The 26,372-nt window shown below is 34.9% G+C and overlaps 1 protein-coding gene across 16 annotated transcripts in view; it reads left to right on the forward strand.

Annotated features, from left to right (window-relative positions):
* PCDH15 (protocadherin related 15) overlaps window positions 1-26,372 on the forward strand; it is an 803,588-nt gene that overhangs the window by 768,108 nt on the left and 9,108 nt on the right. For 4 of the 16 annotated variants that reach the window (XM_004369880.2, XM_004369881.2, XM_004369887.2 and 1 more), the window contains 6 exons: window positions 6,904-7,080; window positions 12,314-12,532; window positions 14,753-14,761; window positions 15,661-15,813; window positions 18,027-18,032; window positions 19,660-21,178. In XM_004369880.2, the coding sequence (XP_004369937.1) occupies window positions 6,904-7,080; window positions 12,314-12,532; window positions 14,753-14,761; window positions 15,661-15,813; window positions 18,027-18,032; window positions 19,660-21,130 (2,035 nt within the window). In that variant the 3' untranslated portion in view covers window positions 21,131-21,178. Of the gene's footprint in view, window positions 1-6,903; window positions 7,081-12,313; window positions 12,533-14,752; window positions 14,762-15,660; window positions 15,814-18,026; window positions 18,033-19,659; window positions 21,179-24,981; window positions 25,001-26,372 lie in introns of those variants that run through there. The other 12 variants (XM_004369889.1, XM_004369890.1, XM_004369888.1 and 9 more) reach the window with 6 other exon arrangements.

Below are 26,372 nucleotides of genomic sequence, written 5' to 3' on the forward strand. Positions count from 1 at the left end.
AAAAAAAAAAAAAAAAACTTAAAAAAAATTGACCTATTTTAAAAAGAAAAATCACAAAAGGCCAGCATTTATCTAGGTCAACTTATAATTAATATAAGTATTTGTCCAGTTGGATATTGCATTTCTTGGCTTATTTTATAAGACTTATACCTCTTCCAAATGGACACATATTTATGCAGGCATCATAATAATGCATATATAGAACTTGTTGGTTAACAATGTTAAAAATGAAATTTCCACAAGATTAAATTTATTTACCAGCTCATAAACTATATTTGCAATTCATGAATCGGGAGGCCTGGTAGTGCATTGGTTAAGCACCTGGATGCTAATCGAAAGGAGCCACTCTGCAGGAGAAAGGCCTGGCAATCTGCTCCCATGAAAATTACATCCTAGGAAACCCTATGAGACAGTTCTGCTCTATCCTGTAGGGTCACTATAAGTCAAAATCAACTTGACAGCAACATGTTTCTGGTATGGAAATCAGATACGGGCTCCAAAGGACAAGGAGAAGAGACAAAAGTTATATGAGCAAAGTGATGTAAGAACAAGGAAATAACATTGGTTAGTTCTTAGTTACTTTCCTTATATGGCATATTAGAACTTTCACGTTGTTGTTATTAGGTGCAATAAGTCAATTATGACCCATAGTGACCCCGTGTGACAGAGTAGAACTGCCCCATAGGGTTTCCTAGGTTGTAAAGAGCCCTGGTTGCTCAGTGGTTAAAGCACTCGGTTGCTAACGGAAAGATTGGTGGTTTGAACCTGCCATCTATTCTGCATGAGAAAGATGTGGCAGTCTGCTCCCATAAAGATTATAGCCTTGGAAATCCTATGAGGCAGTTCTACTCTGTCCCATAGGGTTGCTATGAGTCGAAATCTACTCCATGGCAATAGGTAATCTTTACAGAAGCAAATTGCCCAGTCGTTTCTCGAGCAGAGTCGCTGGGTGGGTTTGAACTGCCAACCTTTTGGTTAATAGCCAAGCTCTAAACTATTGCACCACCAGGCTACTTGCAACTTTCATAGCCAGGCCATGTGTCATAGCTGAGGCAGCAAACTTGGATTGGTTGACCTAGTGAATAGTGGGTTGTTTTGTATGTCTGTTTTTAAATTCCTGGAAAGGTCAGGCATTACAGGAAGTAGAAACTTAGCTAGGTTTTGGTTTACTGAAATGGAGCTTAACATAAGTGACTACATCTTGGGCCTAGTGTAATCAGGTTAATAATAGTTAAGAATTTTGTTGTGTCATCTCTTCCTCTATATTATTGAGTAGACTGAACATTTTCTAAATCCCTTCTCTCAGTTAGAGAAACAAAATAGTTTCTCTGATTCTTGCTCTCAGCCCTCACTTCAGCTATTCATAAGAGATTGGTCATTTTGCGTCTTTTAAATATAAAGCAGATCGTATTACCTCAATGTTTCAAAATTTTCAGTGGCTCTTTATTTCACTTAGAACAAAATGTAGTGTCCTTACAGTGGCTTAAAAGTCCCTACATAATCTGCCCCTCCCCCGCCCCACCCTTTTTTGCTCTGGCCACACACTTCTGAATCAGGGCTTTTCCACCAAAAGTTAGCAGTTCCTTCTTCCTGGAACATTCTTCTATGAGATATCCATATCTATTGTTGTCGCTTAAAAGTCTTTGCTCAAATATCGACTTCTCAATAAGAACTTTCCTGAACACGCTTATCATTTTTTAATAATTCCAGAAATTCATTTAGTGTCTTGGGTGAAGCAGAGGCAGGAAAAAGCTTATCAATACAAACGTTTAGGCCAAATTAATAATAATTATGTTTACAGAACACTTACCACATACTAAAAACTGCAAAGATTTGTGTGAAAACATTATTTTATGCTCATATCGACCCCTTTTGGTAAATGATTTCCTCATTGTGCAGTTAAGGAAACTAAGACTGAGAGCCTCACGTTACCAGTTGAGGGCCTGGAGTTGTTAAGTAAAAAGGAATTAAAAATTGAAGCCAAACCTCTGTGCTCTTAACCACCGTGTTATGACTGTCAGTGCTTCCTGTAAGCAGTCAAGACTGTAATGTGATTTGACTCCAAGGCCTCTTTTATTTTTTTAAGTGGGCATGTCTATTAGGAAACAAACGCTTGGAAGGTGACTGAATGACGTCAGACTAGTCTACTTCTGTTGTTATTTGCCCTCAAGTCGATTCTGAGTCTACTTCTAGTACAACAATTGTCTTCAGGTTTAGGGAAAGCTACATTCAACTATTATAGTATGGAGTGCATTCGTTCTCCTTTTTATTTTCCAGGCTGCCCTTTATTTTTCAGCAAGGATCTCTTCAGAAAAGATACTGTAAGGCCGAGAAACTAGCGAATGTGGAGTAGTCAAAGAAAAGGAAAAGAATTAACAGTACTTCACTAATTATGCTGATCTATAAAATCTTAAAAGCAAACAGACATACAGAACAATTAGCTATCACTGACAGTGAGCCCTGGCCTGCTCAGTGGTAGAAACATTGCCTCCAATGTCTTCTTTCTTCTGCTTGTTCTTTTCACAAGCCCAAACCAAGCACGCACCAGACTCATAAAGCAACGTTTTTAAAAACAGAGCAGAAAGCAGGTCAGTTTTGGTACCTGAAGCAAAAGTTATTTTCTAAAGTATCAAAAGGACTTGAGAATATGTTTTTCCCCTCCCTCCCCCTGAAAAAGTCGCAAACAATATTGACTCCAAAGGAGCATTGCATCTACAGATTCTTTAAAAAACATTTGTCTACATTTTTAGTTAATGCATTTACCTTCGTTGTTGTTATTGTTGTTAGGTGCCGTCGAGTTGGTTCCGACTCATAGGAACCTAGTGGCCAACAGAATGAAACACCGCCTGGTCCTGCGCCATCCTCACGGTCATTGTTATGCTTGAGCCCATTGTTGGAGCCACTGTGTCAGTCCATCTCATTGAGGGTCTTCCTCTTTTTCACTGTCCTTCTACTTTATCATGCATGATATCTTTCTCCAGGGACTGATCCCTCCTGATAACATGTCCAAAGTATGTGAGATGTAGTCTTGCCATCTTTGATTCCAAGGAGCATTCTTGTTGTACTTCTTCCAAGACAGATTTGTTTGTTCTTTCGGCAGTTCCTGGTATATTCAATGTTCTTTTCGAACACCACAATTCAAAAGCGTCAATTCTTCTTTCAGTCTTCCTTATTCATCCTCCAGCTTTCTCATGCAAATGAGGCAATTGAAAACACCATAGCTTGGGTCAGAAGCACTTAGTCTTCATGGTGACATCTTTGCTTTTTAACACTTTAAAGAGATCTTTTGCAGCAGATTTGCTCAATGCAATGCATCCGCTGATTTCTTGACTGCTGCTTCCATGGGCATTGATTGTGGATCTAAGTAAAATGAAATCCTTGACAACTTCAATCTTTTCTCCGTTTATCATGATGTTGCTTACTGGTCCAGTTGTGAGGATTTTTGTTTTCTTTAGGTTGAAGTGTAATCCATACTGACGGCTGTGGTCTTTGATCTTCATCAGTAAGTGCTTCAAGTCCTCTTCACTTTCAGCAAGCAAGGTTGTGTCATCTGCATAACGCAGTTTGTTAATTAGTCTTCCTCCAATCCAGACACCCCATTCTTCTTCATACAGTCCAGCTTCTTGGATTATTTGCTCAGCATACAGATTGAATAAGTATGGTGAAATGATACAACCCTGACGCACACCTTTCCTGACTTTAAACTACTCAGTATCTGCTTGTTCTGTTCAAATGACTGCCTCTTGATCTATGTACAGGTTCCTCATGAGCACAATTAAGTGTTCTGGAATTCCCACTCTTTGCAATGCTATCCATAATTTGTTATGATCTACACAGCCGAATGCCTTTGCATAGTCAATAAAACACAGGTAAACATCTTTCTGGTATTCTCTGCCTTCAGCCAGGATCCATCTGACATCAGCAATGATATCCCTGGTTCCACGTCCTGTTCTGAATCTGACTTGAATTTCTGGCAGTTCCCTGTCAATGTACTGCTGCAGCCACTTTTGAATGATCTTCAGCAAAATTTTACTTGTGTGTGATATTAATGATATTGTTCCATAATTTCGGCATTTGGTTGGATCACCTTTCTTGGGAATAGGCAGAAATATGGATCTCTTCCTGTCAGTTGGCCAGGTAGCTGTCTTCCAAATTTCTTGGCATGGACAAGTGAGCACTTCCAGTGCTGCATCTGTTTGTTGAAACATCTCAGTTGGTATTCTGTCAATTCTTATTTTTCACCAATGCCTTCAGTGCTGCTTGGACTTCTTCCTTCAGTATCATCGGTTCCTAATTATATGCCACCTCCTGAAATGGTTGATTGTCGACCAGTTCTTTCTGGTATAGTGATTCTATGTATTCCTTCCATCGTCTTTTGATGCTTTCATTGTCTTTTAATATTTTCCCTGTAGAATCCTTCAGTATTACAACTCGAGGCTTGAATCTTTTCTTCAGTTCTTTCAGCTTGAGAAATGCTGAATACGTTCTTCCCTTTTGGTTTTCTGTTGCCAGGTCTTTGCACACGTCATTATAATATTTTACTTTGTCTTCTCAAACTGCCCTTTGAAATCTTCTGTTCAGCTCTTTTACTTAATCATTTCTTCCTTTAGCTTCAGCTACTGAATGTTCAAGAGTAAGTTTCAGAGTCTCTTTTGACATCCATTTTGTTCTTTTCTTTCTTTCTTATCTTTTTAATGACCTCTTGCTTTCTTCATGTATGATGTCTTTGATGTCTTTCCACAACTCTTCTGGTCTTCAGTCATTAGCATTCAACGTGTCAAATCTATTCTTGAGATGATCTCTAAACTCAGGTGGGATATACTCAAGGTTGTACTTTGGCTTTCATGGACTTGTGCTAATTTTCTTCAGCTTCACCTTGAACTTGCATATGAGCAATTGACGGTCTGTTCCACAGTCAGCTCCTGGCCTTGTTCTGACTGATGATATTGAGCTTTTCCATCATCTCTTTTCACAGATATAGTCTATTTGATTCTTGTTTATAACATCTGGTGAGGTCCATGTGTATAGTCACCATTTATGTTGGTGACAAAAGGTATTTGCAATGAAGAAGTCGTTGGTTTTGCAGAATTCTATCAGGCGATCTCCGACATTGTTTCTATCACTAAGGCCATATTTTCCAACTACCAATCCTTCTTCTTTGTTTCCAACTTTTGTATTGTAACCACCAGTAATTATCAGTGCATCCTGATTACATGTTCGATCAATTTCAAACTGCAAAAGTTGGTAAAAATCTTCAGTTTCTTCATCTTTGGTCTTAGTGGTTGGTGTTTAAATTTGAGTAAAAGTTGTATTAACTGGTCTTCCTTGTAGGCCTTTGGATATTATCTTATCACTGACAGCGTTGTACTTCAGGATAGATCTTGAAATGATCTTTTAGACGATGAATGCAACGCCATTCCTCTTCAAGTTGCCCTTCCTGGCATAGTAGACAATATGATTGTCCAATTCAGAATGGCCAATACCAGTCCATTTCAGCTTACTAGTGCCTGGGATATTGATGTTTATGCATTCCATTTCATTTTTGATGATTTCCAATTTTCCTGGATTCATGCGTCGTACATTCCACATTCCAACAATTAATGGGTATTTGCAGCTGTTTCTTCTCATTTTGAGTTGTGCCACATCAGCAAATGAAGTGCTGAAAGCTTGACTCCATCCACATCATTAAGGTCAGCTCTACTTTGAGGAGGCAACTCTTTCTCAGTTGTCTTTTGAGTGCCTTCCAACTTGAGGGGCTCATCTTCCGGCACTGTATCAGGCAGCCTTCCGCTGCTATTTATAAGGTTTTCACTGGCTAATTCTTTTCAGAAGTAGAGCACCAGGTCCTTCTTCCTAATCTATCTTAGTCTGGAAACTCAGCTATAACCTGTCTGTCATGGGCAACCCTGCTGGTATCTGAATACTGGTGGCATAGCTTCCAGCATCACAACACGCAAGCTCCCACAGAATGACCAACTGACAGACGTGGGGAGCATTTACCTTTAAGTATTTACTGACATTTAATGGTGTTTACCTTTAAATGTCAGTAAACACTTAATATTTTATGCATTCTGAATTTTCATACACAAAGGGTTAATAATATATATTTTGTTTGGGTAAGGAAAAGGATATTAAAGAAATTGCAATTTGTGGAAATATAGAAAACATAAGTGGTAATAATTTCCACTTTCAATTAAAATCAAATTGTGCAATTTGAAAACAATGTATTTTCCAAAAATTACCTATTGATTAATATTATTTTTGTTTTTTTCTCTTTAATATTATTTATTCTGTATGAGACGATATGTCTTTTAGCTGTTCATATTCATCAAAATAGCTCCTGAGATTTGCATGCAATATTTTTATCTTAATCTGAAAAACCTCTCATATCAAAATACCTCTACATTCTCCCATTGTTATAATGCCAAAAGAAGCTTATACCCTTAGGAAAACAAGTATCCTAGCCTTGCACCTTGGCATGTAGCTATATGCTACGTATCACAGAATCTGGTAGGAGGTATAATTTATGACACCAACCATATGAACTCAAGAGTTCTCAGACCCCATGACTCCTATAAAGCATAGACGGCTTTATTTGTACAACATATTTGGCATTTCCCATGAGCCACATAAAGCTCAAATAGTATCATAAATTTAAAAAGTCTAGACTTAAATAGGACATGGTTGATGACCTCTTCCTACCTTATTCAGCTTCCAGCATCGCTGGGAGTTAATACTGAGAAAATATGGAGAACTCTTTTCAAGGGTTCACATTCAATAAACATTAGCAAAAATCAGGCTGTCATCATTTTTCATTTACTAAATGTCATCTCAAGTTGGGGGTGATTTTCACCCCCAGCAATCCCGTCAGAATGTCATGTTTGTACTTTGTTTGATTTATAGAATTTTGGATCACTATGTTCAGGAGCAAATACCTGGTGCCAAGGTTGTGGTGGAGTCCATTGGTGCTCGCCGGCATGGAGATGCCTTTTCTTTAGAAGATTACACAAAATGTGATTTGACTGTCTATGCAATCGACCCCCAAACTAACAGAGCCATCGATAGAAATGAGCTTTTTAAGTAAGTACTTCTTATTGTGTGTGTAACAGCTCTCCGGTCCTTTATGCCATCTACATGTACAATGTCACTCACAGATAATCCTTATTTAAACCTATGGCAAAAGTAGTTAAAAGATTAAAAACACCAAATTGTTGTTTAAAGTAAGCAAAAAGTCTAAGAGACAATTCCTAGGATCCTCACATCTTTGGAATTTCCAGGTCCAAGCTTGGATGGAGTGGTTTCAAGGGATCTGTTCTTATGAGCTCCAGAGGGTTCGTTCACCCTGTGAGCGAAGAACATTTTGACAGATCACCTCACAGCAGCACCTCACCCTTTCTCCAAGGCCCTGGCTCTTTGAGAGCAAAGCTCAGATTCTTTCTTAAAGTGCCAATTTGCCTGCAGCCAGTAGGCTTGAATTTTAAGACTAAATCTAGCTTTCCTAAAAAATCTATTAAACCAGCAAACAATGCTGTCAAATATTTCCCTTGGCTTTTGAGTGGGGAGTAAAGGAAATAATCACTCCCATCTATGTGATATTTTATCCTGATATGAAGTTGAATTTTTGAGTTCTAAATTCTACAAATGGGAATCTATAAAGAAAATGCTACAGAATCTTAAATAAAACAGTACTTCATATTTTCCCTTGGACGTTATTCTAGCACAGTTTAATACTTTTCTTTTTTTAAACTCCATTCGCCATTTCTGCTTTACTCTTGTGACATCTAGTGTTCAACAAGGATTCATAGAATGCAATTATTAACTAAACTGAAACATAATTTTTAAATAAAAAAGTAATCATAAGTGTATATACAAAATAGCTTATATGTGTGTGTGATACCAAAACCTATAATTTTTTAATTTAGTTTCTTTGTCTATACAGTATACACAAACACATATATATGTGTGTTTATTTATTTATTAAATAGGTACATATTTATTTATTCGTTTACTTATTTATTTATTGTTGTTCTATTTGTGGGCTGTCGAGTCGATTCTGGCTCATGCTGTTGTTTTTAGGTGCCCTTAGGTGGACTTTCCAACTCGTAGTGACCCCATGTGACAAAGTAGAACTGCCCCATAGGGTTTTCTAGGCTGTAATCTTTAGGGGAGCAGATCTCCAGGTCTTCTCCTGCAGAGTCCCTGGTGGGTTCCAACGGCCAACCTTTCGGTTAGCAGCTAAGATCTTAACCATTGTCTTTATTTATTTATTAAAATCCATAAATTATTAATTTAATTTTACTTTAAATCTACTCGTTAACCAAATTTCATTGTTCCTATTTTAAAACAAAAAATCAAACCCGTTGCCGTCAAGTCAATTCTGACTCATAGTGACCCTATAAGACACAGTAGAGCTGCTCTATACAGTTTCCAAGGAGTGCCTGGTGGATGCAAACTGCCAACCTTTCGGTTAGCAGCCATAGCTCTTAACCACTGTGCCACCAGGGTTTCTGTTCCTATTTTAGAGGCAACACAATAATAATTTATACTATCAACTTAATTTTTTAAAAAACCATTGTTATTATGTAAATTATTCATCATTTCATTTTTAACAGATATTTGAGACAAATGCAAGACTGTATACTGTGGGGAAACACAGATAACTGAACTAAGTCTTCTTCTTAGGCTTTATAATAACAATCCAAATAAACAGGATGGCGCAAATGGTTAACACACTCGGCTGCTAACTGGAAGGTTGAAGGTTCGAGTCCAGCCAGTGGTGCCTTGGAAAAAAGGCCTGGCAATCTACTTCTGAAAAATCTGCCACTGAAAATCTCTTGGAGCACAGTTCTACTCTGACACACATGGGATTGCCATGCGTCAGAATCAACGAAACAACAGCAGTCTTTTGGTTTGAACTGCTGTTACCTCATTCTTAGAATAGACACTGGGGTGCTATAGGATTTTTCTCAGTATTCCTGCTCAGCCCTTGGCTTTCTGTAGGTCCCTTCATGCCTGTACCACAGAAAAGATTTCTCTCTACACTTTTATGTCTCCCGAAGTGGTAGATTGCTCTTGTTTGTTACTCAGTTCTATGCTGTGGTGGGCATGGGGGTATGTGTGTTTGGGGAGGGGGTGGCTTTCCTCTGTTCTTCTGGTCCAGCCTGTGCACCTGAGCCTTGAGGAGGGGCTTTCTCTCCTTTACATGGCAGACAAGCTCTGCTTTCTTTATATTTGTGGTAGGTCTTGGGTGCAAAGGAGTTTTTGCCTCTCCACAAGAAGTAGCAAATGTCTGCTTTGTACTGGTGCAGGATCTTAGGCCCAAGAGAGTTTCCTGTCTTTTTCCCAGCAGTAGTAGAATCTTTCTTATATCTCTTTCCCCGAAGCCGTGGATCCTTGTCTGAGCCCTGGGGATGAGAGTATTCTCTGCCCCTCCCACTATGGTTTAAGGTTCTTGCTTTTTTTTAGGTAAAGGTCTGAGGAATTACATAATGGTTGTGCCTGTGTCCCAGGCTTAGCTGATTACTTCCTGCATGCCTGAAGAGGCTCTCTCTCATCTACTGTCTTGTCCCTAATCTATTTTATGGAGTTCCATGAAAAAGTTTGCAAATGAGTGCAAACTCCCCTTTTGTTTGGGGTTTTCTGTTATTCTAACCTTATATGCTAGCACACACTTAGCTTTTAAACTTTTATTAACGTTTTAACTTATTTCTTTTTGCTTACCTTTTCTTTGTCTGCCAAGGGTAAAACAAATGCATGGTCTCATCTCACTTGGCAAGGAATTGTCACTCTTTGAAATTTAGTTTCTTCACTTGCCTTGTGATATCAGCTTAAGAAAATGTATTAACATTTTCTGACTTTTTTCATCAGGATGGGAGCTACATTTTCTTGTGGCTTTTTGTACCCTAAGCAGAAATAAACCATATTACTTTCAAATTAAAATGAATTAAATTAAACAATTAAGTGAATGCAGTTTTAACTTGTGCATGTTTTCATATGTCCAGCTAGCTTAATATTGGTATGTGCAGATGGAAGATGAGAGATTGGGGAGAAAATAAAGAAAGCCTGTATAGTCCACAAATAGTGTCCAAAAACACAGTACTTTAAAACACTCTTAAACCTTAAAAAGGAACATGAAAACTAAGCTCTGAAAAAGCTGCTTTCAACTTCCAAAGTCCAGGAAAAAGCACAAAAATTCAGAATACTGAAAACTTAAGTGATCAGAAAAATAAATTAGAGTCTAGTTAAAAGAACCGTGGAACTGTATAGAGGGAGTAGTTGGCAGTCTATCTACGCTTTGCTTCATTAAGCGGAGTAACCTCATCCAGTGGAATTGATGTAGGAAGTTATTTTAACCGTCCCCCCCTCCATAAAGCCCAAGGAAAGCTGCTTTGTGGTTGTTGTGTGCCATCTAGTCGACTCTGACTCTTAGTAACACTATAGGACGGAATAGAGCTGCCCCACAAGGTTTCCAAGGCTGTAAATTTTTACAGAAGCAGACTGCCACAACTTTCTCCTACAGAGCCACAGGTGGGTTCGAATCACCAGCAACCCTATAAGGCAGAATAGAATTGCCCCAAAGAGTTCCCAAGGAGCAGCTGGTGGATTGGAACTGCCAACCTTTTGGTTAGCAGTGGTAGCTCTTAAGCACTGTGCCACCAGGGCTCCAGACTGTGCCACTGGGGCTCCAGACTGTGCCACCGGGGCTCCTTAAAGTTCCTTTAAAAAGCAAGGTTTTCATCTACAAAAGCAGATTTATAAAAAAAAAAAAAAAAAAAAAAGCATCCATATGACCTTTTGTTGAAGTGTGGAAATATGGAAATTTGAGTAAAAAAACTGTGTATCATGAAAACTAAAATTATCTGAGCTACTGGGTTTCTCAAATTGGAAGACTAATAAACTATTCCATAGAATTCATATCTGATACTGGTCATCTATTTTTCCATATAGAAGCTATGAACAGTATGTTAACTAAATCTGAAATCAACATGATCACTGAAAATTAGAACAAATTATGTCAAAAGACATAAAAATAGACTGCAAGAAAATGCACAAGCATATGGAAGCTTTGGTTTTTATTTAATGGTGAAATTTTAGGCCATTTTAATTTTCTTTCACTTTTTTTGTATTTTCCACATTTTTTCAACCTAAGTACATTACTATGTTATTGTTTGAATTAAGAAATATATTTCTAAAATAATCCACTTCACTTTATAGTTGTTATATAACCACAGTTATACAAAAATATTTATTTATAGCAAAAAAATGACAAGATGAGTATGCCAAAACTTTAACAGCAATATACTTGTGTTGTAAGACTATGGGTGATTTTTCTTTTCTTGAACTGTTTTGTTTTCTAAGTTTTGATAGTGAAACATTTGACCTTTATCAGTTACAATCTTAAATAATTTAAAAAGAAAAATACCCAAGTTATTTTATTCCTGTGTATTAAGAACACAACTGCTGGATCAGTATCTAGGATTTATAGTGCACTATTCATAAGTTCTTGAGGAATTTTCAAAAAAGATATTACCTGCCCATCACAGCATAAATATATAACAAAATATGTCAACAGTAATTCCTTCATTATCCTCCCCAACACATTGCCCATAGTTGGAAGTACATGAATTAGAGGAAGGTTTTGCAAGAACTACTGGATTAAATTGATCACCAATTCCTGTCATTCTGACTGCACTGATATGCTACCTGCAACATTTCTTTAACCTTCTCTTCTGATGCAGAAAACACCATTAATTTGTTCAGTGTTTGTCCATAAAACATTTTGGTTTGAGATTTGAGAGTGCTGACATTTAAGATGATATGGTGGAAAACAAATACAGACTCAGTCTGAAAGCTGGGGTTGGTGTCTCAGATTTGTTCCCAAACTGTGCAGCAGTAAATTAGTTTTATAGGATTGTTCTGAAGACCCACAGAGATAAATGTATAAATCTAATTTGTAAACTATGCTATATAACTTAAGATATTATATATTATTCCATCTCAATAACTTAATAATGTAAATAGTCTCAACACAATGATAAAAAGTTCAATGATATTGATAATATGTTTTCCCAAGTCTCTAAGCTTATTAAGTAAAGGTCATTGTTAATATCATTGAAATGTTTGTATAGATAGATAGTTTTCTCTTCTTTATTGATCATGCTTTTTATATATGTTTTGTTATTAGTCATAATAAGACTTCTAACTCATATTGTGTTTCAATTAAAGAAAATATTAAAAGATTTTGTAAAAAATAAAAAGGCCAGGATTTTTCTCTGTTAACATCACTGACTTTACTATTTATCTGACAATAAAGATTTTTGGATGGCAAACTGCTTGATATCAATAAAGACTTTCAGCCGTATTATGGGGAAGGAGGACGCATTCTGGAGATCCGGACTCCGGAGGCAGTGACCAGCATTAAAAAACGAGGAGAAAGTCTAGGCTACACAGAGGGTGCCTTGCTGGCTCTGGCCTTCATCATCATCCTCTGCTGTATTCCTGCCATCTTGGTGGTTTTGGTCAGCTACAGACAGTAAGTATTCATAGATGTTAAAAGTGGATAGCTCCTCAAGAGTTATTAAAAACCATCTCTGGTAACATGACTTTGTAGCTGTAAATCATTGATGATTACTGTATCCGTCTTGTACCAAATTGCCTTCCTCAAAGGGAAAACAATACAGCCTTTTGATTCATTTTTCACAGGTGGCTCAATGTGCCTGTGCTCCTAATATATCCTTATCCAACAGGAGTATTACATTAACTCCTGTGGTTTTGTTTGTTTTTCATCAGGCAGACAGTCTTGGGAGAGGTTTTCCTGGGGAAAACGCAGTTTTTTCCACTTTACCCGGTTCCAAAGGAAGATCTGTAACCCTACTATATTGTCACGATACTTTTTTATTTAAATTTACCTTTTGTAAATTTATGTTAAATTTACCTTTATGCTGATAGTCACAGTGTGGGCAAAATCATTTTAAAATCATAACACACCATATATAATTTTCCACATGATTTCTTCTACCCTGGGTCACTTGGCCAGTGCCTGTACTGTAACATCTTGCAGAGTATTTGGTTGTGTAGGCCCTTAGTTTCTCTGATTCCCACACTGAAATGCAACCATTAAAATACACCACATTTTTCTTATTTAGACCCTTCAAAGTAGTCAAGCAATTTACAACTAATTTAAACATACTTTTTTTCGAGGTAGGCAAGAAATCCATTTTTTATTTGACTCTAGGTATGGGAAATTTTTGTGATGGGGGACTACACATTAAAACTCTCTCCTAATTGGAAATGATTGGTGAAAAATTTGGAGAATAAGGTTAAGAAAGCCCTGAGGGTGGCATGAAAGAAAAATAAGTACCAGATGGGAATCATAAATCATATAAATTGCTTGATATTACAAACAGTAAGAAATAATGGTAGAGCTGCTATTGATCATTTAAGATACCTACAGGGAAAGTACTAAAGTCCTTATGTATTCTTAAACTGCTATCTTTTTTCTCAATCACTAGGAATTTCTTTCATTTTATTTTTGAATTAAATAATACATCTCTAACCTGAAAGTCCAAAACATATGCTCTGCATGAAGATTCTGTAGAAGTATTTTCTATCACAAAAATAATGTGAAGTTGCAAATATGACATTTAGGTTGATGTAGTGGAGCTTAACGGGCCCTTAACAAATCAATTGGTATGCCAAATCTAAAGCCTATGAACAAAATTAATATTGGACAAATTGTTTTAAAAGATTAAACCATCAACTCAAAATTAATTTTCAAATTAAATGTGTTCTGTATTACCATTTATTCTTTTTCATTCAGCTGCTTCCAAAATCTGGTCTATTATATCCTGCTAGCAAGAAAATCAGTGAGAGAGCTTCTTACATTTAGTATACAATGTAATGATCAAAACTGAAGCATCCTGGGTATTATACTCAGTGGTCTGAAATTGAACAAAAAATTAAGATGCTTAATATTTCAACTTTTTGTCTTTGATAGAAGCATTATTTAATTCTTTTATAGTTCAGTAATCAGCTTAAAACCCAATGAATTAATTTTAAGTATTGCTTTTTTTTTGGCTTAATGGAATTAAACAAATGAGTTTTGTCCTGCTCATGTTTCAAAGTAAAATTCGAATATTTAAAAACTAACTTTTGTACCTTCAGACTCGGCTTGTAAATAAGATGGGAAAAGATGGTTATTCTTTTATATTAAGATGTGTCTTTGAAATTTGCTATGCATGGAAAACCAAGAAACCAAATATGAAAAGAAATGTCATGAATTCATTACTCAGGAGTGGCACCTTCCAATTGTAGCTTCAGCTTCTAAGTGAGGTCAAGAGTATTAATCAGGGCTTGCTGCATGACTCCATTCCTTTAATATTCTTCAAGCAGAGTAAACCAAGAAGCCAATTATAAAGATCAGATTATCTTTAATATCCCATTTCTCTATCATAGTTGAAATTCACATCTCTTTGTTGTAATTCAGTTTTTCTTAACCCATTTAGTTCATTTCTTTGTTTTCCTGTTATGAATGTTTTAACAGCTTATATGGCTGTGACAATAATAATAAAGTACTCACCGTTTTTCACTTTCTGTGTTGAAATACTTAGTTTCCCAACTATGTCATTAATTCTGTGTCATTACGAATTCAGCCAATAAATTATTCATAATTTAGAATAAATCAGATGTTAACATGTGCAGTATTTCTAATGTAGGTTTCTCTTTTTTCTTTATTCTTTGCTTTCCTACACAGGTTTAAAGTGTAAGTATAATCATTAATATTTTGTACGTCATTTTATGTAATAACAAAAGCAGAAACCCAGATAATATCCGTTAAGTAGTCAGCCTGCCCAGAACTATGTATTATTTGTTTGTTTTGTATTCTTAGTAAGTGTATACTTTTTGATTCAAAAACTTATGGTTTTGTGTGTATGGAACTGAACAGGTTTTACCCAATTGGATATAACTGGAGAAAATGAGAAAAAGAGTTTCCTCTGATGGTTTCCACCCTTTGAGATCTTGGTGTGGAGGAAGGCATTAACAATCGGTGTACAGAGCTTAAAAACAGCAGCCCAGCTTTACCTGAGTATCACAAGCATCACTAGAAACTAAAGGGACATAAAAGCTAGCCAAATCTTTCTCCCAAATGTGCACGCCTACACAGCCTCAGTGAACTAATTAACAAAAATGCTTCAAATAATATAAATAAGTTTTATAAGTAGCTAGAAGACTAATATTAGAGGGAAACTGTACATGTTTGATATGCCACATATTACAAAAGGGGTCCATTAAACAACTTCCAATAGCAATCACATTTTTATAAATATTGTGCCTTCTCCTCTTGAGTAACATCCTCCATTAATTTAATTTGCAAATATTTCTATGGAATTCTGCTCCTTATTAAATGAGTGGAGCCCTGGTGGCTTAGTGGCCAAGAGTTCGGCTGCTAAATTTGAAAGAACCAAGGGGAAGGGTACATGTAAGTGATGCCCCATGAGGGTACATTTGTAATTATATCCGTCTGTAAGTTCAAATATTTGTATAAAAGATTTTTTTTTTAAGTACGTCCCTCTGATAATTGGAACTTATTATTAAAAGTTAGCCTGTTGATAAGCATATGATTTCTAAAATGAGTTTTACAAAACAACCTTACTCTACTAGACGCCAAGCTGAGTGCACCAAGACAGCGCGAATCCAGTCCGCTTTACCTGCAGCCAAACCAGCAGCGCCTGCCCCGGCTCCAGTGGCTGCCCCCCCACCGCCGCCCCCACCTCCGGGGGCGCATCTCTATGAAGAACTTGGGGACAGCACAATGTAAGTAGACCTTTCAGGAACTTTGAAAACTAGGTGGGTTTTAATGGATCCTGTGTGGTGAGTATTTAATTTTAACGTGACATAGAAATGCCGCTTTCAGCCTCCTTTGATTATTTAATGTCTTCAACAGAAAAACGGTAAGATGAGAGCCTAAGAAAAGTCAAATTGAAAAGTAATAGCAAAAAACAAAACAAAAAAATTGAGTTAGAGAAAAACTATTCAACTTTAGAAGACATTTGCAGATGAATAGCTTGAATATTATAATTAGACTCAATCTTCAGGCTCATGCAGCGATTTTTTTCCTCAACCTTATAAATAGATTTTTTTTGGGGGGGGGAGGAGAAAAGGTTAGTTATAGAAAAGGAGGAGAATAAAGCACACTAATAAAATAATAATTCCTGATTTGGGAACAAAGAAACAACTCTTGATTTGGTGATCAAAAACCATTTCTGTGGTTTAAAAATCATAGACTTTTCCAAGACACTATTTTAGGATATTATGGAGTAAGTAAAATGTAAATGAAAAAAGAGACTATGTAGTAAATGCTCAATCACTTAGAGAATATTATTTCCATTATATTCATCTTGAAAGCATCTGCTGTGATAGCTTAATATTTCTCCTATACTGTTTGGATCTCTAGGCAATAGTAAAGCATAAATTTCTGAAAAGACTTTTAACTTGTTAAAAGGCTTCACAGCTGTTTCTATCATGATGCTACTCTCATAATCAGATTCCTTTTGGAGATGTTTTAACATGTCTATATTTAAAAAAAAAAAGTCAAGAGCAACTACTTTTTGATATGAAGAAGATGATAAAAAAATTGAATATAATTAGATTAAATCCAGGAAATCTTTTATTAATTGGAATTCTGTGGAGTGGGGGAACTAAAACATAATGTTTTTTTTTGTTACAATTGTAGCATTTACTAGTGGGAATAAAGCAAGCCTCAAAAATTATGAAATTCACCTTTTAATGAAAAAACTAGTTTTAAACAGATGTGCCAATATTATTTTTCCATATTAATATTATACAAAAATATACTATTATACAAGAATAGTTTTAATAATTTTTAAATTGATTTTGTTGTCTACATATTTTAATGTTAAAACTGAATTTAAAGCAGCTGAACACAAGACATTATTTTTCCCAAATAATAATATAATACAGGATTCAGGCATCAAATATATTATTTCATTTTTTTCCATAAGTTCAAAATGATAATCTCTTTTTGAACTATTGGTGAATTTAGGAATTGAGCCAATATGTTTTGATTTTCTCTAGTCATGTTAACCACCTCTCTCTAGTCAAAAATGTTTAGAAAATAAAAAAGCATAATGTATAAAGTTAAGCAAGTTTATATATAAAATAAATGAATGCTATGTATTTTGTTTTACAAAAGTATGTATACTATAATAGCATCTGGAATCAATATAGTTTGATGGTGGTAATTTTCAAATATCAACACTTAAGGACTTGAATTTTTTATTTCACAAATAGTAGATATAGAAGATTTTTATGATTATAATATATGTACTTATTGAAATGTTTTAAGTTCTACACATGTAATTATCTTACCAGCTTTAATAGTTTTTATCTATTTAAAAAATCTTTATAGGGATTCTAAGTTCCTAGAAAAAAAACTAACTTCTAATGAAACATTTTCAGTTATTTTAAAAGAAAAAAAAAATCAAAGGTCATTTTAAGAGAAGAAAATTAAAAATAGCTTTATAATGTTAAATGATAGCTACATATAGATTCAGCAACTACTCAATCATCATAGTACTTGTGTATTTACTTTTTTCCAAACAAACGTCTATATCATCTTTATAAACCAGTGTAGATTAATTAATTTTTCAGAATTAGGACATAGAAGCAGTTCTTCAAGTCTCATTTAAAATTTCTGTTTTAGAATTCAAATAACCTGTGTTAATAAAGGTGAATTTTACCTATATGTAGTAAATAGATCACGAGATATAATTTTATGTGATCAGACAGGAAAATAAATGTCATATGATTTTATCTAAAACATTAAATGTCATTTTTATAAATAAATACAAAGCAAATATTAAACTTCCGTTTCTTTTTTTAGATATACATACTAAATGTTTAAAGCAAATTCCTGTTAGTATTTTCGTAATCATCTTAAATTAACTGTAGTTAAAACTTTTTTTTTTCTATCACATGTTTTCTCTTTCTCACCTGTGGATACATAGGCATAAGTAAGTAAATAATACCATTGTAATACAAGAACATTAGGGAAAAAATGTAGTAGAATAGATTATGTGCTGCTTTACTCTAAATACAGTGGTATTCATCTTTAACACTGAGATTTTACTTTTATAAAAGGAAAGTTAGATCATCCTCATCCCATTTCCTTTTGATATCTTTTAAATGACATGAACTATGTTATTTAAAACAAGTATTCCCAGTGATAGTACCTGGGCCTATCAAAGGGGTTTCAAAATTTGTTAAAAATATTCATAGATTTCTTTCAACAAAAAGTTACGTGTTATCATTACATAGATACCCCATGGTTCTTGTCATTAAGGGGGAAAAAAAGGCTTTTCAAGATCAGGAAAGGTAAAAGTATTTGGTGTCTGTTTCATCTGAATTGTCTGCACTTCCTGAATTCTTCAGGTGGGCCTGGTAGCCCAAGTCCACCTATGAGAATTCTCCCTTGCAGTCTGTATCTTCACCAAAAGACACAATAACAACTTTGGCTTTATTTTTCATTTTATTGCTTCACCAATCACTGTAATTTCTCAGTATGACTATTTAATTTCTATTCAAAATATTTCCCTTTTATTTCCCTCTGCCTTGTTGCTAAATATTAAGCAATAATTAAAATAAATCTGTTGTTCTGTTTGGGCTTGAGAGCAAGATCTAAAGGGAGGCTATTGAAAACCACGTATCACCCAGCCTTTCTAGAGGAAGGGCTTCAGTGCTTTCATTAGAGGCTATTTATTTGTGCTTTTTCACTTACTGTATTTTATTTATGACTCACAGCCACCTATGACTCTGTGTCCACACATGACCAAATCCTTCCATGGTAGCAAAACTATGCTATCTTAATGTTAGTCTTTCTGTTAAAGTAAGTCTTGACTAAAATTTGAACCAAATCATATTTGAATAAAATGCCAATAGTACTTCTTCTTATTGGTATTATTTGTAATATTTTAAAACTGATTAAGCATCACATTCAAATAGAAGATAATTATCTCTGTCAAGATTCTAACATAAAATCAGTTTTTCAGTTGTGATTTTGAACTCTGTGATAGAAAATTTCCCGTCTGTCCTTGGAGACTTCAGTTCCCTTAATCTGGATAACAGAAAGCCCTTTCTGTATTCTCTTGCAAAATTTGTCCCAGATAGGAGAGTACTTGTAGTTCCAGGACAGAATTACTGAGGTGAAAGATAATAAATACTGAATCAGATATAGCTAAAGATCAATCCTTTGTCCATAATAGTTGGCTAGGAGCATCCACAAGCAAAGGATGTGAAATAAGTAGCCAAGATTCTGGGAAAACTGTGATTTTTACATGAGACAACTTCTATGTGTCGACATAGAGTCTTTGCTGTATAAAATCAAGTGGAAAAAAAAAAATCAGTCTACAGATGGACATATCTCTTAAAAATGAAAAATTTTCATGCTTGCACAGCTCTCAAGCCTTTCTTGCTCTGCCTTTTTGAGAACAGGGACATGAAAGTAATGTCTTGCTTCAGTAGATTAGTGTTGTTTGGCCTTTTATATTTTGAAGTAGTAATGAGAACCATAGAAACATCTTTCTCATGAAAGCTATGTCACAACCTGTTTCCTTACATTTCACTATCTTCTTTTCTTTCAAGTCTTTTCCTTCTCTACCATTTTCAACAAAGCAGGGGAAATAAGTCAGTCACAGAAGACAGGAAACATCAGCAAGTTGTGACACCCTTTTCGTCCTGTACTATTGAGGCTCACAAGCCGGCTCATATAAAAGGATCATTTAAAAATAACCAGCCCAAGTCTGCAAGAAAATTCACATTTCTATCTGATGAGGACCGCTTAAGTACTCACAATCCCCTTTATGTGGAAAATGTAGTTCAAAGATCAATACATTCAGACTTATCACTAAAAGCAGATTTTGTAGATCCATTTTTGCCCAAAAGACGAGCCAAGACTGAGTCTTTGAGGGGCCCAAGACAAAACATTCAGAGGATGTGGAACCAGTCAGTCTCCTTACCTGGGAGATTAATTCGGGGAGTATCAAACAGACCAGAAACCATAGATCTGAGGCAATGGCCAATCAACAGGCAGAAAGCTGAAAATGAAAGCAGTAGGAACTATTCAAAAAGAGGGAACAGCAATACCTCAGTTACAGCTGAAGATATACATTTAAAAGAGAAAGGAGAAATAAGGCAAATTGAATCACCAGTTACACAAGGAGCTGTTCAATTGAAGCCTCAATCTTCAGACTCTTCATTTTCCCCTCTTTGGCCTCACTCCTCATTCTCCACTTTGCCAACTGTTTCAAAAACTGTGGCCCTCAAATCAGAACCTACTGTCGTCATTCCTCGTGCTGACTGCTCCTTGGAACTTTCTCCTTCAATGCCTTGCATTTTAAATTCTCCACAGTTTAGGAGAGAGACAGCCACTATTGAAACCAGAAAGAATATTTTTGAAAATCTTCCCCATCCACCAAACATCCCTCCTCCTCCTCCTGCTCCTTCTCTTTTCTTCAATCCTTGTTTTTCTCTTTCTTGTCCTCCTCTTTCTGCTCCTCACCTTTCTCCTCCTCCTTCTCCACCTCTTTCACTTTCTGATCTTCTGTCTTCTGCCCCTCCGTTTTCTTCTCTTCCTTCTCCATCTCTTCTACCTTCATGCCCTTCTCTTCCTCCTTCTCTCCCTCCACCAACTCCTCCCTTTCCTTCCCTACCCTCTCCACTTCCTACTGCACAATGTTCTTCAGCTTCAGTTTCATCCACAGAGTGTACTTGTATACCAGTTTTCAACCGCACTGTCAACCTGACACCTGCTGAGAAAGTTCAATCCTCTGTTTCACAACTATCATCATCAACAGTGGGTGATGCAGACGCTCAAAGAGAACCAAAAGGCGTCCTCAAACATATTAAAAACTTACCAGAAATTGAAAAGTCAGTGGCTGATATGTACGGTCAAATAAAAAAAAACTATCCACCTGCAGATATCTCAAAACTTCAACTTCTTTGCCCTTCAGAGGTAACAAATATGGACACCACATGTGAACAATACCAGGAGAATGTGAACGGTATTGTTGAGGGATCGGAAAAACAATCTCACCATCAGTCTACTTCACTGTAATGTTACTTTTCCTATTTAATTGAGCAACTCTTTTGTTGGCCATAATTCGTGAGCTGAGTCAAATTGAACATCGGAGAAGATTCCATCCTTTTATCCTAATTCAAAGCAATGTTTTCTTTTTATTTTTAATTGAAAAGATCATTAGCTTTATCACTACTAACTCCTAGAGTTACCTTAATTTTCTTAACTTCAAAGTAGCATTATTTGTCCTACATTTGTTTAAAAAGTAATTCTAATCTATTTTTAAATGGGAATATATGGGGATGAAAGATAGATATCCAATTTATATCGACAACATATTTGTCGTGTATTTAGTAACTTTTCATTTACTTTTTGGTCATAGTTTTTATATGAGGGCTCCAGGAATAGATGCAGACTATTGTAAGTAAGCTACAGATAATTTCATAAGTTTTGTTATTTCTTGATGCCTCTGTATTTGGTAAGAAAAAATACTAGGAAAGTAAAGTGTTATGTATCTAGAAATACAGGAGATGACAGACATACAGTATTCCAAAATAAATCCCAGGTGCTATAATATGTAGTCATCTATTTTCTTACAAGAAGATCCTTACTCTGGCTTGCTTTTATCTGACTAGTATGCTTACAGATTTGATAAATCTTTTACATTTGTCAATTGCTGTCTTATTTTATGTTTCTCATTGTACTTTCCTTTCCCTCTTTTATCATGAAAATAAATCTTGAGTTGTTGACTTTTGTAAGACATTTCATTGTTCCCACAGATGTTTAAATAACTATTTAATTTTGCTTGTTTACATTATTTTATAATCTCCTTAATTATAATTTTATCATAAGGTTTTCCGTCAAAGAAAATATTTGCTTACCTCCAGTTTAATGAAGAAATTCTAATCAGTTTCTTGAAAAGAAGGTTAAATAAATGTCTGCAAAGATTTATTTACCATGAATTTGGTTACTGTTGATTTCATTGATCAAATTATAAACATTTTCCTGTAAGTTTAATCAATACTATAAAACCTACTTGTACATTAAATTTTTAGAAAAGTACATTATTGACTTCATCTCTACTCTTTTTTAGTGATTATGGGTAAATCATACAACTTTAGCCTGTAATATTGAAATGAAGTAAAAAACTTTGATTAGAAACTTAAGAGGGGATATACTTGGTGAACTGTGACCAGTTTTCTATAGGCTTTTGCTCCTTGTTTTATGCAAAGAAGATAAAAAGTGATAGCCTGGGAAGAAATTTCTGTAATTGTAGTAGTTTGTTTTCTTATTTTAGAGGGCAACTTGTTAAATTCTGAAAGACATCAGCTAAGCTGAGTCTTCTTTATGAAGCCCACACTTTCACTAAGCTATCTATATAGTGATTCTATATATTAAATGTGACTACCAATAATTACATTGTTTTACCATACAACTTATGTAATAGATCTCATTGACTGGAAATCCCCAGTTTAACTATAAAGTATAACAGTTGTTTTCAACTGGAGCTGTGAAATTTGAGTATATGTAAGTCTGTACAGAGAAAAGTACAATTCCAAAATATAGACAAAAGTCATGTTTGATGTTTGATAATTACCATTGTAAGTATATAAGTATAGATTCAGGGCACTACAAGGCATCATTTCAAAGGTTCTTTTCATCTCTTATATTGTGTGACATTTTTTCAAGAATTTGATCTAACATCTCAATTAATGAGATCAGATAAAAGACAACATTTAATTATTTGCATTAGCTCATCTGCTTCGGATTCTTTTCATCCACATCAAGAGTAATTTCTTTCTTGGGGTTCTTGAACATGATTTTTTTCTCTCTTTCACTGAAAAACTTCAGTTGGAGTTTTTGTTGGCAGCTGGTCATATGCATGAGAACTTGTGCTATTTGGCGGACTCTAAAAAGGTATTATTCAAAATTGTGTAAGCCTTTAACATGCGTGTATTTTTTTTAAAGGAAATTTCTTTCAGCTTCTTGCAAATGTAAATCTGAGAATTCCTTGATAATGAAATCTCTAAATAGTAACCAAGGAACTATTATAGGAAATTCAAATAAGAATTTTGTGTAGATATCTATAAAAACCAAAACAAAACCCATTGCCATTAATGGGTTGTGACTCATAGCAACCCTATAGGACAGAGTAGAGCTGCCTTATAGGGTTTCCAAGGAGCAGCTGGTGGATTCACTCTGCCTATCTTTTGGTTAGCAGTCGCGTTCTTAACCACTACTCCACCAGGCCTCCTTGGTGCCTATGCTCTTATTAAATTGTTACACTGCCCTTTTCTATGAATATTTTCATGTTTGTGTAATTAAACATTTTTATTATTATATTATCCTTTTCAAATGAAACATTTGTTTTATAATTAATCCAGTCTTTTACTGACACATTATATTTAGAGATTCCTGGCTTCATAACACGATTCAGTTAAAATATCTTTTATGTGAGACTTATAAATATTCTGTGAGTACACAGCCAAAAATATTTTCCGTCCCTTGAGCTAAAACAAGCAATACAACTAACAAGGTCAAAAGCAACAAAGTGTATAATTAAAATTTTTTTAAAGTATCTACTGTTATGGAAAATATTTCTAATGAGAGGAGGCAGTTTAACTACCCTGGAAAATAAAGATTAGCTTTGGCTGAATAATTTATATGACGTATGTGATTTGGTTGTCATTATTGAAACCTAAATATGAGTGTTTTCTACTTTAATTATTTCTAAAATATACAAATTGAGTATGTCTCAATTGCTAAAGGCTCTGGAAAGAACTCATAAAAATTGGCGGAACCATGTAAGCACTCTGCAAATTCACTACAGAGCCATTTCCAGTAATAAATTGCCGATAGAATTAAGTTAGTATTATATTTACCTTTATAACCAACAGTTTCAATCAACAATGCCTTAGCCACGGAAGACACTTTCAGATAAATAAACTTAAGTATCTTGCTAAGGGCTTGTGTTTTTTTTGTTTTTTTTTAATTTTTAATTTTCTACAGAGATTGTTTCACTGGGTTTTTGAAAGTTATGTATCTACCTCTTCATTAAAAAAAAAAAAATCTTCCTTGTAGTTGCTTACTACTTCCACAAAACATGGCCAACAGAATCAGCTAAATACTTCAGGTCAATGTTTAATGAATTATAAATGGAAAACATTTTAATTGATGATATTCAATACTGAGAACATTCTATATTCTCGTTTACCTTCTCCAGTACAGTCAAATGTTTCATGAACTTGTGGTCCATGAACTTTATATGTCTTTATGTAGTGATGAATATTTGACTATTATATCTCTAAAGGTATTCTCACTTCAAGTCTAATAATATAGCTGACTTTTATATTAAAGGATAGTCAATATTTTTGCCTCCATGATTTTTAGAATCAAATTGACACAAAGAGAAAAAATAATCTTACAAATATTTGGAAGTATGTATTCTGATCATGGAGATGATATTTTCATCCCATACCTATTAATTTCTTATATGAAATACATCTTTTCCCCAAATGAGTATCTTATTTGTATCAAGAATTAGGACAGTGATTGTGTAGAATATGTTTTATCCCAATTTATCAAAGCAGAGTCAACGTGTATTTTTATACACCACTGAGATAAAATAGATTATGTATTCATTGGTGTTCATATGAGATGAGGGTGTGGGGTGATAATTTTTACTAATGCAGGCATGAAACCTTGATCCTCCAGATAAAACCATATATCCTCTTGATAATACCATAAAACATATTTCTCACTGAAAAAGATTTTAGTAAATATTACCTTTTTAGTTTTTCTTCACATTTTTAAAAAGTCCTTATCTATAATTTTATTAAATCTGAAATATTAAGACCTTTAATACTGATTTCTTTATTTCTGCCTTGCAGGAGATGTTATGCATCAGAGGTAAGGGCTTTATGGTGTTATGTTATATCAGGCTTACTAGGAAAATATTTTTGTTATAGACAGGATTAATTTGCATTCTTTCAAAAACAGGGCATTTTCCTTTACCTTACAAAACTTCTAAAGGATACTATTTTCTCATTTTATATGTGTTACCTCTTTCTTTTTGTGTTTTCAGTTTATTTTTTACAGTGAGACCAGAGATCAACTGCTTACCTTTCCTATGATAATTTCTTTTTTCCTTGAATTACCCTTACTTAATATCATGACATTCTCCCTGATTTCTTTGTCTAAGCTACAAACCCAATTTAGAAAATAGAGGACTGCATATCTGTTGGTCCTTCTACTAGTCCCAACTCCATCTTATCACTTTAATCAACCTCGGGATGTTAAAGAATTTTTTTTTTTTTTGATATCAGACTATTAGAAAGCTCTTGCTATCTACTGTGTTAATTTAACTCTTAATCTGCACAGAATACACTGGGAATTCTTCTGGCCAATAGAATTTGACTAGACACAGGGGAAGTGGTGCTATCAATGCAGTCACTGAGAAGCTAGTATGGTTTAGCAGACAGCTTCTTGGACAAGAGAGTCAAATAAGTATATGACCTAATTGGCTAATGATTTAGAATGCATAAGCCCTAAATTATATGTAAATCAAGCTGAATGCCTGTAAGATTAAGTGGTTGGTAGGGATGCTTGTGATAGATAATAGTTCGGATCAGAGTGTCCCCAGTAACCATATCTTAAAACATCTATCCTTTCAGTGCAATAGTGGTTCTGTTGGCTATTCCAAAAAGGTGGTTTTATGGGTGGAATTATGCTCCAGAACCTTTCTAAGCACCTTCCAAATGCTTACTTTAAAATTTGTGTTACATAACTATTTTCCCCTAAAGAGTTGATACCCCAAAATTTGAATTGTGTGTCTTGTTCCCATTTCATTAATCTACTTCCAAAATTATCATGAAACAGAGCAATAGAGACTGCATTTCCTTAAAGTAAGTATGGCTGAAAAGGAGGTAGGAGGCGATCCCTACAAAGTCTGAGGAAGGAGAATTTCCCTAATTACAAAAGAATTTCTGAAAACCTGCTTAATGCTTGAATGGCAGCCAACCACATTTTGGTAAGAAGAAACTAGGAGCATGTTTTAAATATGATGGTGAATACATTACGACTATATCATTATGTGGTTCTGTGCTTAACCCTTCCTCCCAATGATTCTGACTACATTTAATATGACTGGGGAGAAAAAAAAGAAGGTTAATGTAAAACAAGACTGAATTTGATTAAAAAAAAAAAACCTTAAAGTGCCTTTAGAACCATTAATGACTCATGTAACTATCAAGCTTAAACAAAAATCTTTATAGATTTCTAC

This window comes from Trichechus manatus, unplaced genomic scaffold (genome assembly GCF_000243295.1).
Source record: "Trichechus manatus latirostris isolate Lorelei unplaced genomic scaffold, TriManLat1.0 scaffold00007, whole genome shotgun sequence".
Lineage (NCBI taxonomy): Eukaryota > Metazoa > Chordata > Mammalia > Sirenia > Trichechidae > Trichechus > Trichechus manatus.